Source organism: Molossus molossus, unplaced genomic scaffold (genome assembly GCF_014108415.1).
Source record: "Molossus molossus isolate mMolMol1 unplaced genomic scaffold, mMolMol1.p scaffold_m16_p_18, whole genome shotgun sequence".
NCBI lineage: Eukaryota > Metazoa > Chordata > Mammalia > Chiroptera > Molossidae > Molossus > Molossus molossus.
Window position 1 is genome coordinate 2,741,742 of NW_023425353.1, and position 19,404 is coordinate 2,761,145.

Consider the following 19,404-nt stretch of genomic DNA (forward strand, 5'->3'; position numbering starts at 1 on the left):
GCTTTGCACATGTCTCCCCTTCCGCTTGCTCTTCTCCCACAGCCAACACAGAGGCATCTCGCGTGTTTCTTTAGTGCAGTCGTTTTAGGTCAGACCCAGAACAGGGACTCTCAGAACCCTGGCCCAGCACCGTCAGCATCACCCCGGAGCCGGGGACTTGTGGTCTTGGCCCAAACTCCTGAATCGGAATCCCTAAGGTAAAAAGATCTCCAGGTGACTTATAGCCATGGAAAAAAATGTAAGAAGCAATAGTCTCAGAATAGCAATGGGCAAAGGATGGTGGTGTGTTCTTGGCTCTCCACACAGGTGTGGACTTTAGGCCCAGACAGCAGTCCTTCGGTCCCTCTGCCGTGTTCAATTTCTGCCATCTCTGCATGTGCCTGTTGCTACTTTTTATTTAATACATTTCTGGAAATTGACCAACTTTAGTAGGTTTCATTAAAGGTGGCCACTGCGATCACAGCTCTGATGTATTAGTGGCTTTTCTCTCCATAAACGGGCATGACCCTGAAATGCAGAAGTGAGGATCTTTCTGTAGGACTCAGCTGCTCCCAGGAGGAACCGCAGGCCGTGCCCTGAGGACACTGCAGGGACTGACCCTGTGTCTCCCTCAGGACAGCTTGTCATTTGAGGAAAACAATCCCTGAACAGAGATGGTTGTAACTTTCATTCCAGTTGTCAAGGAGTTGAGGTGGCCCTCCCACCTCCAGGCACGATTCTGAGGGCAGACAACACAACGACAACCTCAGCACTGCTGGAACGCACAAGTCTGGCACTTAATAGACTAATTCACAGTCACTCCAATCACAAGTTTTACTCATGAATATCAGGTCACAGGGGACCGTGGAATCCTTTAATGAGACATGATTGGAAAGCAGCAGAAATGGAGAAGATGAGCACCTGGGGAAGGAGAATCAGGGACTCATTCCTAAGAGCCAAGCTGGGGAGGCGTGTGGGTGTGTCCGAGGCTGGGCCCTGTACCAGGCTTTGATAGAATGCCCCTCTGTGTGTGAAGATGATAAAACCTGTTGCCAGCTTACTTTAGGAAAACTGATAAACATGTAGAATCGCGTATTTCTGTAGAGTGAAAAGCAGAAACTAAGGCAGCACTTAGAAATAAGCTCGGCCATCTCCCAGCTTCGCAGTGTTTTAGTGAGTTAAAGGACCGAGGTCATGCTTACAGAGCCACCAAGAGAGCAGCTTAGCGCCACTTCCTGTCCCCACAGAGAGCCTGTGCTTTGCAGCCGGCAGGCGACCCCTGTCCCAGTTGTATGGTCCTGCGGGAGACACCTGAGGCGCTTTGGCTTCCGCAGCTGATCGGGAGGAGATACACACCCCTGGGGGACATTCCAGAAGAAGGAACGCCAATATGAAAGATCAGGCTGGATAGTAAGAAATCACATTTGCTGCTGTGAACCCACACTGAACTTTACAAGGTCTACTTTGTTCAAGTTTCCAAGGCATCTCACCTGGTTTGGCTTCATTCATGTTGACCTGTTGATATCAATTAGTTCTTGCAAATTTAATATAAAAAATCTGAAGTCTGGCCCTGGCCAGGTGGCTCAGTTGGTTGGCGCATCGTCTCATACACCAAAAGGTTGCGGGTTTGACTCCTGGTCAGGGCACATAGCCAGGCTGCAGGTTGCATTCCTGGCCGGGCACATATGGGAGGTAACCAGTTGATGTTTCTGACTCACATCAATGTTTCTCTCTCTCTCCATTCCTTTCTCTCTAAAAGTTAATAAAAACATATCCTCAGGTGAGAATTAAAAAAATTGAAGTCTGGTTATTTTTTCAGATAACACTTTATCCACTAGAAATCAAAGTCATGCTCCCGTATTTCAGACCTGAGGAACCCTGGTCTGGTGTAATCTCATTGAAAGTGGGGTAACATGGTGGAGGAGAAGCCAGGAAATGAGATTAAGTAAAAAGTGACTAGAGAAACGGGGATCATTTTTGGGTACGTTTTTTAAAGAATTAAGCAAATAAAAGGAAATGTTTTAAAATAGTAGTGGTTTCCAGCGACATGTACAGTGTTTACTGGTAGCAGTCCTGACGGATCGAGAACACTCTGGGGGCTGCGGTGGTGCCACATGGGGTGAGCAGTGCTGGCCAGGTGGCCCCAGGCCCGGCTGCGGCAGGTGTGGGGGAGGCTCGGTGGCTCCGTGTCACAGGGGGACATGACCAGAGAACAGGGGAGGAGGGAGGAGAGACCTGAGGCGGTGGGGTGAGCTGACCATCCCCATTAGTCCCGGTGCCTGTCTGGGGATCAGCACTCACTTTTGTGGGCTGGCTGGAGGAAAGGCCGGAGGACCAGGAAGGGAGGGAGCACACTGCCTCTGATTCTGAGGGTGCAGATTAGCTGTGCTTTCTGGTGTGTGTGGGGGCAGCCTGTGGGCAGTGGTTCCGGAGGAAATAAGCTGTTACTGCTCCTGAAGGCCTGACCCCATTCACTTTTTAACTAATATTCATGAAGCACCTACTCCTTGTTCATCTCATCTGCTGGGAGATTTGTCATCTGCACCCCCTCCCTGTCCATCTGCATATTCTCCCTAGGAGATTCCTGGAGGTTTGATCACTGGGAGGAGGAGCCCAGGTCCGCTGGTGGGATTCCCTTCCTGTTCAAATGCAGAAACGGAGGCGGGGCAGGTTTCTGGTTGTTAGCACAGCTGTCCTGAGAAGCGAGGTCTTCCGTCTTCCTCCCCTGCTCCCCTAGAGAGCTGGGCTGGTGCTGAGCACCAGGTTCGTCCGCAAGGCGGGCAGGGCTGGGGGATGCCCTGGGCACTCGTCCTTCAGAGAGTGGGCTTGCTAGGGTTGTATCTTTATTAGATATATATTTCTGTCCCCCTCAAACCTTAAAAGTTATTTTGTAATTCAATGTAACTTCAAAAGTTATTTTATAATGTAAGTATAAATTCTTTTGAGAACACAAGCAGTAAGTATATTAGGGAAAAATAAATCTAGCTAAAATGAAACACAAAAATACTACAAACCTTACATTTATGTTCAGTTGGTTTTTGACAAAGGTGACAAGATAATTTATTTGGGATAGAATTGTCTTTTTATCAAACAGTTGGGGAAACATGCAAAAGAATGAAGCTGGGCTCCTTCCTCACACCGTGTACCAAAATTAGCTCAGACTGTGCCGCAGACCTGATGTGAGAGCTGACGCCATTAGAAGGAAAGCTAGGGCAAGTCTTCATTACCTTGGATTAGTCAGTGCTTTCTTAGGTGTGACATCAAAAAGCATAAGGAACAAAAGAAAAAAATAGATAAATTGGACTTGGACAAAATGTAGAACGGTTGTGCTTAAAGTGCACCAGCAGGAACCCACCGACACAGTCCCCAGAGCAGGAGTCAGTGTTCACAGTGTCTCTGATAAGGGACTTGGATGCTGAGTGTTAAAAAAAAACTTGCAGCTCAACAAAAAAGAGACAACCTGATATTTAAAATGGGCAAAGGACTGAAGAAGATAGACACATGGTCAAGAGGTTCATTAAAAGATCCTCATCAGCCCTGGCCGGGTGGTCAGAGCATTCCGTACACCAGAGGGTTGCAGGTTATATTTCTGGTCAGGGCACATTACTGGGTTGTGGGTTTGATCCCCTGTTGGGGCACGTATAGGAGGCAACTGATGATGATTCTTTCTCACATCCATGTTCCTCTCCTCTCCCCTCCCTCATGTTCCTCTCTGCAATCAGTAAACATATCCTTGGGTGAGGAATAAAAAAATAAAGAAAAGATGTCAACATCATTAATTACGAAGGAAATACAAATCAAAAGTACAGAAAGGTACCACTTTACATCCACGGGGGTGGCTGAGGTAGCCATGCCACAAGTGTTGGCAAAGATTTGGAGAAACTGGAACCCTCAAACAGTGCAGCTGCTTTGGACAATAGTCTAGCAGTTCCTTAAATGTTCACTGCCACATGGCTCAGCAGTTCTCCTCGATATTCACCCCAGAGTGTTGAACACATATTCAGACAAGTATGTGGACCTGCATCTTCTTATTGGCACTAATCACAATAGCCAAAATGTGGAAACAACCCAAATGTTTATCAGTTGATGACTGGATGAACAGAGCATGTTATGTACATACCCTGGAATAGTATTCAGCCGTACAAAGGAAACAAAGTACTGATACTTGCTGCAGTGTCAGTCAGCCTACGCACTATCATGCTAAGAGAAAGAAGTCAGATACAAAAACCCACTTTTGGCATGATTCCGTTTCTGTGAAATATCCAGAACAGATAAGTCTTTAGAAACAAAGTGTAGATGGTGAGCGGTGAGCATGGGGTGGGAAGAAATGAGGACTGACTTGCTAATCAGCACAGGATTTCTTTGGGATATAATAGAAATGCTCTAAAATTAGATTGTGGTGATTGGTCACACAACTCTGTGAATACGCTCAAAACCACTGAATTAATACTTTAAATGAGTGAATCCTATTTGTGTGTGAATTATCTCAAAACTTAAAACAGTATTCCACAATGTTGAGTGATTGGAGAATGAACAGTCGTCTTCCATAACTTAATTTATCCCATAACATGCCAGTGAAATAAAATACAATTTATAATTTGGGTTATTTTTCTTGGGGGGTAAGGGAGAGAAGCTTTAAATCCGAATGGGAACAGATGTAGCCTTTTGTTACACATGAATCAGAAATTTAGAGAGGAGGAAAACAGGTACATTTGGAAAAGAAACAACAACTTGGGGGAAACTTGGAAGACGGGAGGCCTCAGGTCCGGGCACAGGAGACGCTGTGTGCCTTCAGGAGGAAGGGCAGTTGGCATTTGAATTGGCAGGAAATATCTTGGGTATGTAGAGGTGTTTATTTTTTATCTCCTTCAAAGATTATTCTCTTGATTGCCACAGGGAAAATTAGCTTACAAGACCAATGGTGTAAGGACCACTAAAGACTATAGACTAAAAATGACCTGTTCTTATGTTTAACGGGTGAATTCAGTGATTCTAGGTGTGAGTTTTGGTTAATTAGTTAACTCAGGAAGGCAGTAGTGAGCAGTCACCACTGTAGAACCTTCATCACATAGAATCTCAAAGGCTAAGTCAGTGTTCAAGGTGAGTCTCTGGCTGGTATACTTGATATAAAAAGAATGAATGGAAACAATTTTTTTTTTTATCCTCACCCGAGGATATTTTTCCATTTTTTGTTCAGATAGAGCGGGAGGGAGAGAGAGGAAGAGAGAGAGAGAAACATCGATGTGAAGGGACACATCGAGTGGCTGCCACCCGCACGACCAACCAGGGCCAGGGACAAACTGCAACCGAGGTACATGCCCTTAGCGGGAACTGAACCCGGGTCTCTCTGTACCGCAGGCCGACGCTCCAACCACTGAGCCAAACCGGCCAGGGCAGAAACAATTTTTAAATAAATGTCACTGAACATCACATTACACCATACTGAATATATACTGAATTTAATAATATGTAATATCAGGAATTGTTATTACATATTTATGTGTAATTGTACTTTTCATGGCAAGCTGTTTCTTTCTAATTTGAAATGCTCACTATTCTTTTGTTAAAAATATTTGATTTTTACATATGAAGGATTATCAAGAGAAATTTATATCAACTGGTTTTTCTTGATTGCATACTTATTTGTATTTCATGTATTCAGAATAAAATTAATAGAAAGCGTCAGAATGCTGTTTTCTCGAGTGAATTGGCCATTCTGGTCACTACCTTTTATAATAACAGTAATATTAACAAAGTTCTTTACCTTCAAAAATACAAAAACGTGGATATACAACTCATTATATAGAAATTAAATAGACTAATATAATTATTTACTGTCTGTTCATTCGTGAATCCACCTAACATGCATTGAGCCTCTGTTCTGTGGGAGGTTCTGAGTATGTGGAGGTGAATTAGACCGGAACCCTGCACCCAGGAATTTTCAGCCTGTGTCTTCATAGTGAGAAACACTTTATTAAGCAATTGACTCTCAATTTTAATAAGTTTAATTTGGGGCAAACATGTTTCATTCAGTTCTTTCGAAACCAGTTCCCCTTTGTTTGTCACAGACTGGCAGCGTTGGGAGTCCGCTTCTCGCTCTGGGGCCGGGGTGTCGCCCTGAGCAGCTGACTGAGGTGCAGGATGAGGCTCGCAGGGGGCATTGGGCCACCAGGTGTCACAGTGTCATTCCTCCCCATTTCGGTTCTGTAACTGCGGCCCTGACTAATTCAAAGTACAAACCTTCCTTCCCTTGTTTTTAAATTCCCCTCCTCGTCCTTTTTGGCAAGTCGCAAAGGCAGTCTGAACAGACATGTTGGTCCCACTGTTCTGATGAGACCCGACGCTGAGGCTCAGAGGCTGGCTGGCGGGTGTGCTGGTGCTTCCTCCAGATGGTGGCGGCCAGAGCCCACCTCGGGTCGCTTGCAGCCCCGGCCCGCCCGCCACGACAGCGTCCTGAAACCCAGGTGGGCAGAGCAGTTGATTTTCTTGTGTACCTGTGTATATATGTGTGAAAGATTCCAGTCGTACTGTTGAAAATTCCTGCAACAAAACAAAAACTTCAAAAGAAACAAAGTGATAGGCTAAAAATGCACTTTCCCCACCTCCCAGCCCATCGCCGTCGTCCCCATCCCAGTCCATCCCCATCGTCCCAGTCCCAGCCCAGCCCCGTTGTCCCCATCCCAGTCCATCCCCGTCGTCCCAGTCCCCAGAGGCAACAGTGTGGCTGAGCCCAGGTTTCCCCAGACATTCAGTCAGAGCACCATGGCCAGTCTGTTTCTTCTGTTTCCAAAGCTGCGCACTTTATTTCAGACGATTGTATATTTAAAAGTATCCAGTCGTCTGTTAAAAGTGAAAACAAGTGACAGCAGTTGACTTTCCATGTTTGTGGATGGTGATGCCCTGGGATGCACAGGGCAGTCAGGGAGCAGGGCGGTGGCAGCCAGTCGACGGCTGGAGGAGGCGCCAGGCCTCACCTGCTCAGCATTGTGTGAACTTGAAAAGCCAGAGCACAGGCCTTTTCATAGCAGGACTGTGACTGAGGTTTCAGCGTGGAGACCAGTCTCCCGGTGCTCTGAGTGACTGAGCAGTGGACTTCCTCTGCACTTCAGCGTTGCCCTTCTGCCGCCTTCATCAGAGTAGGCTGCTCGCCCTTCCCAAGCTGAGCCAGAAACACATTCTTGAGCAGAGGAGCTTCGAGGAGCCCGAATAACAGGCCGTGGAGCCTGCACAAGGGTGTTCACCGGACAGCCAGGCCCGGGAGCGGTGACATCACGGCGCCGGCCGCCTTCCCGCGCGGGGCACTGCTGCTCCGCGCGCTCGGCTCGGCCCACGCAGCAGCTTGTAACTACAGGATGACCTCGTTTTATGGTGCTTCACAGATACCTTTTTTTTTTTTTAACAAATTAAAGGTTTGTGGCAACCCTGCCGCAAAAGATTATGACTCCTTGAAGGCCCAGTAGTGGTTAGCATATTTTGGTATGAAAGTATTTTCAATTAAGGTAAGTACATTGGTTTTTAGACATAATGCTATTATTGCATACTTAATAGACTACAGAATAGTGTAAACATAACTTTTTTATATACATTGGGAAACCAAAATAATCACATGCCTCACTTTACTGCAGTCGCCCGGAACCGAACCCGCAGGACCTCCGAGGTATGCCTGCATTGATATTAATTTTATATCCTTATTAGTTGAGATTTCAGGCTTCCTGCTTAAAGACTCACAGAAAAACATGTGTAATCGCTAAGAATGTACTTGGCAACGTTTCTCAAGAGCAACTTGATAGAATATTCACAGTAAATTTTAAAACTCAGAACTTGTTAACTGAGTGGCCTCAATGTGTCGTCTGGTAAAAATCAATTGTGTACTGGGATGTTTAACCTGGTAAATTTGTTTCTAACATGATTCATAAATTAAGGAAACACGAAAGGAATCTCAATGTCCAAAAAGATGAGTGGTTAGATAGTTTGGGTAGGTAAGTAAGGCTAAGTAAGATATTATATAATGGACTATTACACATCAGTATGTAAGGTCCTTGAAGGCTGGTTGATAACATGAGAATTTACTTACAAAATTATGTTGACTGTAGAAGAATGATACAAATTTTTATGCTTTAAATTGTTAAAAATATGTATATGTGAGTATAATTTTTTGTTTTCAACAATTTTCATGTTTTCTACAATAAACTATTACCATTATGAAAGTACTTTAATAATCTTAATAAAATTGGTAAAGAAAATTATTATGGTTAGGATTTTTCTTTTAAAGCTATTGGTAATATTATTTTTTTTAAATGAGTTCCTTCTATCAGAATAGGTGGGAATTCTAGTAGTTAGAAAGATTCTTTTTTTTTTTTTAATTTATTTTTGTTACAGATGTTTCTCCTTTTTCCCCATTGACACCCTCCTCCCTCCCCCCACCCCCCGTCCCCAGCTTTGTTGTCTATGTTCATACATGCATATAAGTTCTGTGGTTTATCTGTTTCCTCCCTCCCCACCATCTCTTCTGAGGATTGTCAGTCTGTACCCTACGTCTATGACTCTGGGCCTATTTAGTTCATTATATTCCAGAAATAAGTGAGATCATGTGACATTTGTCTTTCTCTGCTTGGCTTGTTTCACTTAGGATAATACTTTCCAGGTCCCTCCATATCATCTCAAAGGATAAGAGATCTTTCTTTCTTACATCTGCATAGTACTCCATTGTGTATATGTACCACAGCTTTTTTTATCCACTTGTCTAGTGATGGACACTTGGGCTGTTTCCAGATCTTAGCTATTATAAATAGTGCTGCTACAAACATGGGGGTACATATATTCTTTCTGATTGGTGTTTCAGGTGTCTTAGGGTATATTCCCAGAAGTGGGATCAGTGGGTCAAATGGAAGTTCAATTTTTAATCTTTTGAGGTAACACCATAGTGTTTTCTATAGTGGCTGCACCAGTCTGCATTCCCACCAGCAGTGTACTAGAGTCCCCTTTTCTCCACACCCTCACCAACACTTGCTGTTTGATGATTTGTTGATGGTGGCCGTTCTGACAGGTATGAAGTGATACCTCTTTGTTGTTTTAATTTGCATCTCTCTGATGATTAGTGATGTTGAACATTTCTTCATATGTCTCTTGGCCATTTATATGTCTTGTTTGGAGAGGTGTCTCTTTGGTTCCTCTGCCCATTTTTTTGTTGGGTTCTTTGTCTTCTTTTTGTTGAGTTGTATGAGCACTCTATATATTTTGGAAATTAACCCCTTATCTGATGTGTCATTGGCAATTATGCTCTCCCATACAGTGGGTTGCCTTTCCATTTTGATGGTTGTTTCTTTTGCTGTGCAGAAGCTGTTTAGTTTGATGTAGTCCCATGTGTTCATTTTCTCCTTTGTTTATCGTGCCTTAGGTGTTGTATCAGTGAAAATTCTGCTGTGTATGATGTCTGAATTTTTTTTGCCTAGAAAGATTTTTTAATTTCAAATATTGTAATTTGTAAAAATTCTATTTTGTATCATATTTATTTTTTCAGTTTTATTGAGCTATAACTGATACACGGTATTGTGTAGGTTGTACAGCATAATAATTTACTTACATATATTATAAAATGATTATTAGAATGTGTTTAACATCTATCTTCTTACATGGTCATATCTATTTTATTCATTTAAAAAATCTGAGGATTAACATGGATAGAAGTAATTCTTTCCTTCAGTCCAATGGAATTCTACGCTCTTAAGCACTCGGAGAACGTCCTGTTACCATTGGGCGTCTTGGTTCACCTGTGTTACTCTTCCCTCGCGAGGGCACTGTCCAGTGCTGTCATAGGTTCCTTTGGTACAGTGTTTTTGTTGTTGTTCGGTTCCCAGTTTTATTTTCTAAGGTAAAATAGCTTGTCGTTATTTTCAAATTATATTAGATTTTCAGCAAAATCGTTCAAAAGCTGTAGAGAGAACTACTGATCTTCGTTAAGGTGTCGTTCTGTGTGTGTGTGTTTAATGCTTGCTGTGGAGTGTAAGTCAGGGACAAGTGACATTTGTGGTGTCAGCTGTATGAATGTGATTTCATAAAATATGTGAACACACATCCTGGCGGTGATATCAGATCCAAGACTTGTGTTCTGACTGATGTGCTCAGTGGGTTGGAGTGTCATCTGTGTACCAAAGGGTTGCAGGTTCGATCCCCGGTCAGGGCATGTAATGAATGCAATTGCTGTCTCTCTCTTTCTCTCCTTTCTCCTCTCTCTAGAAAATACAAGACACGTGTGTGTACATGATTGTGTGTGTGTACTCATAATTCAATGTGCTTGAAGGTCAAAGTCAGGAAGAGGCTGTGGAGTAAGTCGCAAAATAGCCCTTTCCTTGACGAGAATGTGCTTGCGTACAACAGACTTTCAGTGTTAGTTTTATGTTTCTATTTGGTGGAATCTCAGGTTAAGGAGACGACTGCAAAAATAATTTGTCTGAAATAAGTCTGGGTGCCGAAACCTAGCAGAGGAAATCTTTGAGAGTGTGGTTTGTCAGCCAGTGCACAGATACACGTCCCTGAGCACCACGTGGCGCCCATCAAAGCAGCCTGGGACTCGATCCATGTGGCCAAATTGTTAGGGATCGATTGGACCCCACACCCTGGAGGCTTAACCCTTCTTGTTCTTGCCAAGTTTTTTCTCACACTTGGTGTCAGTAATTTTTGGGAGATGATATTGCCACTATTAGCTTTTTTTTTTCTTTCTAGCTAATCATCTACTTGGATGTGTGTGTCTTTCTAAATCATTTTATTATTCTGAATTATTTAATTGCACCATTGTTTGCTTGACAAAATTAACTAGTGAGAAGATTGTGTGAATTATGCTAAAGTAGTTTATGGTGGAAGGGAAGAGAAAAATGTATAATATTCTGAGTAGAAAACAGTAAGAGAATCTCAAAATTAAGCACAGATTTCATAATTTCATTATGCAGATTAAAAAATGCATTCTAGCTTCTTAAAGAATCCTTTGCAGTCTGAGAGCTTTGCACCTAACAAAAGCCTGTCACACTTTTCACACATGGTTGTCCATTCCTAACACGTTCACACTTGGGGACTCAGCTCTTGCTCTAAAGTAACAGTGCAATGAATCAGTCAAACCCATGGGAAGGACACCCAGACTCGCTCCTGTTCACTGCAGGCCTCTGTGGGCTCGTCCCTCCTCGTGTGTCTGTGGGGCGGTGCTTCTCCGCGGTCCCTCCTCTCATCCTGTGTGTTTTCTTGCAGTGTGCCCCAGGAGGAGCACCCCCATAGCCATCCTCTCTATGGACATGGTGTGTGCAAGTGGCCAGGCTGTGAAGCAGTGTGCGAAGACTTCCCATCATTTCTAAAGTAAGAATGATTTTACGATGCTTCCTTCCTTTACGTAGCCGTCACTTCCCACTGTTCACGCTTTTCCCCACGACGGGCCTTTTTGCTGGAGGGTCTCATGCCGCAGCCCAGGCCTGGCACGCTGTCTTGGTGGGGGACAGCTACACTCCTAGGCAGGCTCATTGTCAGGGGCAGAGGATGTGCACCTGGGCAGTTTGATGCCCGTAGTAAGAGCCAGTGTTTCCCCCCTCCCCCAGAAAGACAGTAATTAAAGACAAATTCTCCCAATGTTAAACTTGTAGTTATTTAATTTTCACTTTTATTCATGTCCCTACATAACAAATCAGGGACACACTAACTACGTCTACACATTGGTGTCACCGGGCAGCATTCGCTTGCAGATGGGTCTGCTCTCTTGCTTTCGTGCAGACGGCTTTGTAGACGTGGACCACGATGCTGAGGGAGTGCTTGCAGCTGGACTCTCGTCTCGCATGCTGGCGACACTTGTTCAGATTCTCACCCTTATGGAGAGAATGCAGGAACTTTAACTTCCACAATTAAAGTTAAAACGTGGGCATCTCATCTGAACCCGCAACACCGGTCACTTCTCTGGAACGTGTTGACAGGTCTACCTGAAGTGAGATCTTCTGAGCTCCCCCCTATTGTGCCCCTCCCCTGCCCTGTGTCATTGATGTGTAACCACCATGGTAATGTCACTGAGTCATTGACATGTACACTGAGAGCACTAATGCTTTATGTTATACTTCTATATTGTGCAACAGTCACATACATGTGTGCATGTAACTCCTCTGTATCTAGGTGCTTGATGGTTTACAGATTGAGTGTTGGAGGGTCGTACCTCTGCCTTTTGTCTCTATTCAAGCCCCAAGGAGCAGAGGCAGGCTAGTTTACATGTAGGTGTCTGGTCTTGTGTGGTCTTTATATCATTAGAACAATCTCTCTCTCTCTATGGACTTGGGTACGAATGGTATACAAAAGCCACCCTTAGAGAGATACTAGTGTTACCTGATGGAGTGGAAATCTGGGGTCTGTTTCATGGGTTGCCAGCTTTATTTCCTTTAACAGCATTATGTGTTCATTAAAACGTAAGTACTCAAAATTTTTTAGGAAGAGATGCCTATAGTTTCTGAATATCAAGTCAAGATCAGTGATATTTTATTTTAAATTAAGCAACAGCCCTTTGCAATTATTATGATTCAAATTAGTGCTATTTGGCTTTGTTCTCTTATAAATCACTCATAGAATCAGTGTATTGTTATTTCCTGATCATTTGCCAATTTCTATTTAGGTGTTAAAAGAAAAAGATCTTTGCAGAAACCACTTTTAAATTCCATCTTGGTGCTAATTTCACTCATCTATAGAATGGCTTGATAAACATCTATAAATATGATTTATTTTTATAAAGTCTTTAGAACTGTGTAACTGCTGTCAATATTTTCAGTGACATGTATCAATTTTAGAATCACCGGAAAAGGGGCAGTTTTCCAATGTGACCCATTTAAAAAATGTTGTTAATAGCCAGAGTATTCCCACCCTAATCCAAAAATCATAGGTCTTTTATTGCATGAGCTGGTGGTTAGGGGCTACACATACACACACACACGTATACGTATGTTTATGTGCAAAAGACCACTGCCACAAGTAGATAGCACGATTTCAAACCACATCTAGTACTAAAGAAACAAATCTAAAGATCACTAGAATTGAGGCCTAGACTTGATTCCTGTTTGAAAGAAAGCCCTTTTCTAATGATGTTAGGAGTCTGGCTCTTGTATAAGGAACCACCCATCAAATACAGTGCTGTATACGTGATGTGATGTGTTCAGTTCATGTTTGCTCGATGGACTTGGAAGGCCCACAGCCAACCTGCAACTTTAACGTGTTTCCTAGTCCTATTTATTGACTTATATTTGCCAGAAGACTTTTGTTTGCAGGTTGTAGAACCTCAATTTCAATTGGCTTAAGCTGACAGAAGTGGTAGGGATTCTGGATGGTACTCGGCCTCCTAACCAGGAGTCCACGTGTGGCCGGCTTCCCTGTGGCTGCATCCAGATGCCCAACAGGCCGTTCGAGCGGTTCTTTGCTGGCTCTGTTTCTTTGTGCTGCCTTTGTTCTTGGGCGCTTTCCAAGTGGACTGACTAAAGAAGACATATTTACACGTCACAAGTTTGTCAATCCCAGAGTGCATTTCTTTTCCAGAAAAAGCCCTGGGCAAACCACCCTCGCCCAGAGTGAGCCAGTCCAGCAAGGGAGCTGGGATTGCCCACCTCCTCCTTCAGAAGGACGGATCTGTCCACCTACCTGAACCGCATGGGTCGGGCAGAGACTTGGCTCCCTAGGGTCACAACGGGTAGCGTAAGCCAAACAGGGAGAGGAGATGCTGAGTGAGGAAAAGCCCTGAGCTCAGAGGTATTCTCTGTTCTTTCCTGGGTTACAATTTGATTGGTCACAGGTGTGACAAGTTCAGGATTTCGATTTTCTTCTACAGCATGATTTTAGCTCTTGGAAATCCAGGGTAGTCTTGTGGTTGAGGTCTCCTGCAGGTCCCTGTCACCCACCTCTGCTCAGCTAGGAAGGGAAGCACAGTGGCTTCGACAAAGCCACCTTTCCAGTGAGCTGGACTGAAAAAGCCACCTGCCTGTGGTTCAGCCAGAACCGTGTGGCCTCTCTCCACAGAGTCATCAGGAGTCACTGTCCCTGGGAAGGGATGCTCCAAGCTTTCCCCTCGGGCTCCTCGGCACTCTTCTCTTCTGTGCTCTCTTTCTTTGGAGGTGTTTTTTATGGGGTGAGCAAATTGATACCAGTGGTGCTTGGGTTCTCCAAGGCCGTCTTACCCAAGCACAGGTAGCCTTGCTCTGGTCTGGATTTCGGTGTTGCCTCATAGGCTTTTTCACCTGCATTCCAATTTCCTGATTCCGCACCCCCTGGTAACCGTTCACTTCCCTGGTAACGGTGCATAGTGGAGTGGCCCTGACCGCGACGGGTACAGCTCCCGGTGCTTCCTACACTGCTCCTTGACTCCTCCCCGCACCTTAAGGTGCTGCTCCTGAAGTCTTGCTGCCAACCACAGATAAGGAAACTAAGTCACACAGACTTTAAGTCACGTAGCTAGTAAGAGGCAGGGTTGAGATTCAGACCTAGGCATTCTGGCTTCATAGCATTTGCTCTTCACTCATCCTACACAGGACCTTCTGCCTAGAAGCAAGACATTCATTAGCTGGATGCTTTCTAAGTAAGACCCTCAGAACAAAGAAAGCTTTGAGGACAGGCAGCTTGGGTGGTGAACCCACTGACTGTGGGTGTGGGAGCTGGTTGCACAGCAGTTGAGAGCCTCGGTATCAGTCCGTGTAGTTTGGGGTGATAGAAATAGTAGGGACCTCTCAGGGCCGTCCGAATTAAACGGTGCATCATGTAAAGAGTCTCACCCATATTGAGTACTCTTTAAAAATATTAGTACTTCTCTTCTTATTTATCTAAGTATTTTTTAAGGAGGGATCATTCAAAACATCCAGACATTTCTGACCTTGTACCCAGGAAAGGGTTGTGACTATGCAGAGCATTGATGTCTCAGAAAAACCTCTTATTAATAATTTTTAATCATACATTTCTGCTAAAAAATCCCACACTGAATGTTATTTTAGGACGGATGGCAAACTTTTCTGTAAAGGATCCGACAGTCAACATGTTAGTCTCTCCCACAGCTGCTCCCGTGGTGGCACGTGAGGCCACAGGGCCACACGTGAGGGGTGACTATGCCCCTTGGCCCAGACTGCTGACCTGACACAGGGTGCATTTGTCGTGACATTTTTAGCTGAGGAATCTTCCTGCAGTTCCTGGGACATTGCTGTCCAGTGCTGTTTTCCTGTGAGTGCGCAGAGCCCTTACGTTGATTCCTACCTGGGGAACGTTCACGCTGCCACGGGCCGGGTTCCTCCTGGCTGCAGAGTGCAGCATGGCAGGAAAGTGCCTTTGCTTGGGAACTGTTTTCTGATCTTCTGTTGTTCAGGCTGCTACAATGTAGCTTTTAGAGAGGCCCGGATCAGTTATGCAGGATAAACCCCCATCTGATACTAAAATGACACTGTGAACAGAGAGAGGAGTTTAGCGGAGGGACGGGGGAGCGGGGAGGACTCACAGGTGAAAGATGAGGCATATTTTTTGTCCCTCTTGAGAAAGAAATGTCATAACTGTGGGTAAATCACAGCCTGAGATTTGACACTTTCCTGGGACCATTCTGCAGTGCTATTCCCAAGGCAAGGTGTACCCCAGGGCCTTGATTCCAAAGACTGTGCAGATCGCCACCCTGCTGGCCCTCGCTGCCAACAGAGGGGGGCTTTATCAGCATCAGCAGATACCCACTCTGTTGCACAGTTATTTCCCTGTTTTTTCTCAAAACAAGTTGCAGTTTTAGTGTTGATTTTTTTTTTATCTATCAACCATGGGTTGTCATGTGACTGTTGTATTTGTTAGAGCTCACTGATACCAGCAGGTGCTCCTGCTAACTAATGAAATCCTCCAGCCCTGCGTTGCTTGGAATCCTCAGATCATGGAAAAACAAAAGCAAGCCCCTGCCATCCGGATGGGCGGATGGCCGATGGACGGATGGGCGGATGGACAGATAGACGGATGGGCGGATGGGCAGAGCTCCTGGTGTGTCCCATTCGCTCCCACTAGGATCAGTCTTTTTCTTGCAAACCAGGTTGCACACACAATTTTTACCAGTAAAAACATGGATTTATAATTCTTCCCTTTTTGTTTTTTAAAAAGGGACTCATATTTGGCAAGGGAGAGAGTGAATTTGAAGGTTAAATCATGACCACATTTTCCTGTTTCCATCTTAGCATGTAAAATCAGACACAGACCCACACTTTCACAAATACCAGGTGTTCTTACATGCTTGGGGAAAATATTCCCCTCTACCCTAGATTTTCTTTTAGATGCTCACTTGTATAATATCTAATGAAAGTGTAATTTGTGTCATTGCTAAGTATCTAAGTATCCATTTGAAAGAAATGTTTGGTGTTTTTTGTTGTTGTTTCCATTTTTTGGTTATTTTTCCTGGAAAACAAGCACATGCAAAACAAAACAAAAATTTCTTTGAATATTAGCGAGGTGTATATTATTTATTGAAGCCAAAATAAATTTTATAGGTGTTCTAATAGATGACAGGGAATGAAGACGTTGAGAGCAAATGCCCAGAGCTGGGACCTTGACCCTTCAAAAAAGACTGAGGGCTGTGGACGTTGGTAATTTGCTTTGAAAAATTTTTTTTTGTGAATTTTACTTCTCAAAACTGTGAAGAATTTTATGTGAAAGAAACTACTAAGTGCTTTCTGTAATGTTTTCACAAGTGTTTTTATCATGGTAACATCTTGTTTACTTTAGTTCCCTGCCTAAAACTACTTGGAACATGTTAAGAAAACATTTCAAGAAGGCCGCACAAAGAGGCCTTTGTCTGCCGGCCACCGTGAGGCCGCGAGGATCACAGAGGTGCTAACTCTCAGCCCCGAGCACTTCCACATGAGATTCCAGCAGCTCTGTTTGTGGTTTGGGAAAAACAAAGTGTATGTTAAGAAACCAGGTATATGCTAATACATGTCGAAAGAGGCCGGATATCATAAATTGTTTCAAACCCATTTGTGGCTCTCAGTTTGCAAGCCTGAATGTTCTGCATTGAAATCACCCGGTCAGTGCAGGAGAGGCCCACGCAGGCGGGGACAAGCCCTCTGTGATGTGTGTGCAAATGAAGTCCGGCCTCACAGTTTGTCCTCATCCCAGGTGACAAGTCTCGACCATTACAAAATGAGCCTCATATTTTTTATGAATTTGACTTTTCCACGTATCATGCATTTTTTAGTTGTTTAAAAAAAATAAAAATTGGGTGTTACCAGAAAACTTCCCCCCCCTTTAAAAAGTCTCTCACGGGTCTGACATTGTTCAGGAGTTCAAGACCTTCCAAGTGCTCAGAGGTCACAGTGGCCTAAATACCACAGTGCCCTCTAGTGATCTATAAAATATTAGATAGAAAAGTTGAGACAAGTTTGCCAAAGACAACAGGCCCAATGCCACCAGTTTGCTCGCAAAGAAGCAAATAACATTTGAAGGCATTTTTTTTAGCAAACAGATTTCAGTCAGAAATGCAAATGAAATGTAGTTTTTTCTTGTAAGCTTTGAGAGCAGAAGAAGAATTTGAATGTCTGCTCCTGCAAATATCCTACACATACAGCTCCTGTGTGGACAGCACTGTCGCTGCAGATACACTGCTCCTACACGGTTGTGTTCGTGTGTTCTAAGGGCCATTCGGTAGCTTAGCTAGTTCACGCGATCATTTCCGGTGTGTAATTAGAAGGCATTACTTAAAAGACAGGGATCATCTTTGCCCCATACTTTTATTGACACCGTCTACCATATTATAGCTATGTCTAAATGGTAAAATTTATTATTAGCTGTGGTGTCACAAAAGTCTGAGACAGCGATTTTCCTTTCAATAAAAGTAGTTAAAAACCTTTTAGAAAATCCATAATTTTGATTGCTGGTACTTCATAAATGTATAACTGGTACTTTTTAGCTGTCTCTTTAGGGAAAAATGAGTTTTATCACCTGCAGTACCTGGGTTAATGAAATCGTGTGCTGGAATTCAGCCAGGATGGAAGATGAGATCATTCCAAGACACTGATATTGGCAACAGGTCTTATAAAAAGCTCTAATTCTTGAGTGAAGTATCATTAGATTTTTTTTTATTATTATTTTATTTAAATTGAGGGATTAAGTTAGTTGTCATTTTCAAAGTTTCTATACTGGAGAGATTCTCATTCCGCAGCACATTCAAAACCCAGTGACCTAGAAGCCCATGCGGAGCCAAGAGAAACAGAGACGTGTCCGTCAGTGCCTAGCAGAAGAATTTCCTTGCTTCAAATTTCAACTCCAGTTCCTGTTCAGCCCTTTACAAATCACGACTCTCAGCTCAAATTTGAAATAATGCTGCCTTTTTCCCCGTGTTCCTCCTGTGTCTGATTGTTTGTGGATATTAGCTGTCCAGGAAATCCCATACTTACAGATATAAATCCAGAATGATCTTGTTTTTCCGAGCCAGCCCAGGATGTATTAGACAGTTATGATGATTTGTTAATTTTGTGACCTGTATTTATTTTATGTGCGCTGTATACTGGGAGGGTGGGATCAGCTGTTGGAATAGGCTCGTGTCTCACACACAGAGAGGAAGCAGGAGGGTTTTTCTTTTCTGCTTTGGTTTTCTTGTTTTTTTGTTGAAGCGTTTCTGTGTGTGTGTGTGTGTGTTTTAATCTCTTAATGTCTGTTCTTTATGCAGTTCTTCATATGGTGATAAACAAGAGATATATCATGCCTGATACACTTCAGCTCAACCCTGTCAAGGGCGGGTCTTTGGAAATGTGTGAACAGGGCACATTCCTTCCAAATGTGTTTTCGATCCATAACGTGTCTTGACTGTAGCTCTGTTCTCATTTTTGTGGTAATACACATTTTCCCAAAATAATATATTAATCCTCAGATTTAATATGTGTTTAGGTGGAAGTCTACATAAAATAATAAAATTATAGTACAGTCTTGAAGAAGAATAAAAATCACAAAGGCTAGCATTCTTTCTTACTCTCTTCACCCACCACCTACCCTCACCAAGGCCGAGCCCTGTGAGTCTCCTTCCTTGAAATCAGGTGTTTGTTTTGTCTGCCCGACTCTGCCTCTGTTCAGGGACCGCGCTGCTTCGTGTCACTCAATGGCCAGGAGATGCGGCCAGTGTTTTGATGTCTCAACTTATGATGGTTGTAGGAATAATGGAAACTGGGGCAGTCAACCAAAAAATTAAAAAAAGAGTAATGAAAACTCAGTCCTACCAAAAAACATACACTTGCAGTGGCCTGTTGTTTTTATTGCAGCTTTTTAGCAAGATTTTGTATTTGCATCTTTGTGTTTCTCAAAAAATGACACACTGACGTTCATAACCGTCTCTGATGTCTCCACATTTTCCAGAGCCCTTTTTATTTCAGCAGCATTTCAGTGGGCTGCATTAGAGGCCATTTGAATATTTCATTTCCTATTAATTAT

The 19,404-nt window shown here is 43.6% G+C and overlaps 1 protein-coding gene across 3 annotated transcripts in view; it reads left to right on the forward strand.

The window, feature by feature from the left end:
- The window catches only part of FOXP1 (forkhead box P1), a 159,379-nt gene that overhangs the window by 95,976 nt on the left and 43,999 nt on the right, over window positions 1-19,404 (forward strand). For all 3 annotated transcript variants that reach the window (XM_036266552.1, XM_036266554.1, XM_036266553.1), the window contains one exon: window positions 11,218-11,322. In XM_036266552.1, coding sequence (XP_036122445.1) covers window positions 11,218-11,322 — 105 coding nt within the window. The remainder of the gene's footprint in view (window positions 1-11,217; window positions 11,323-19,404) is intronic.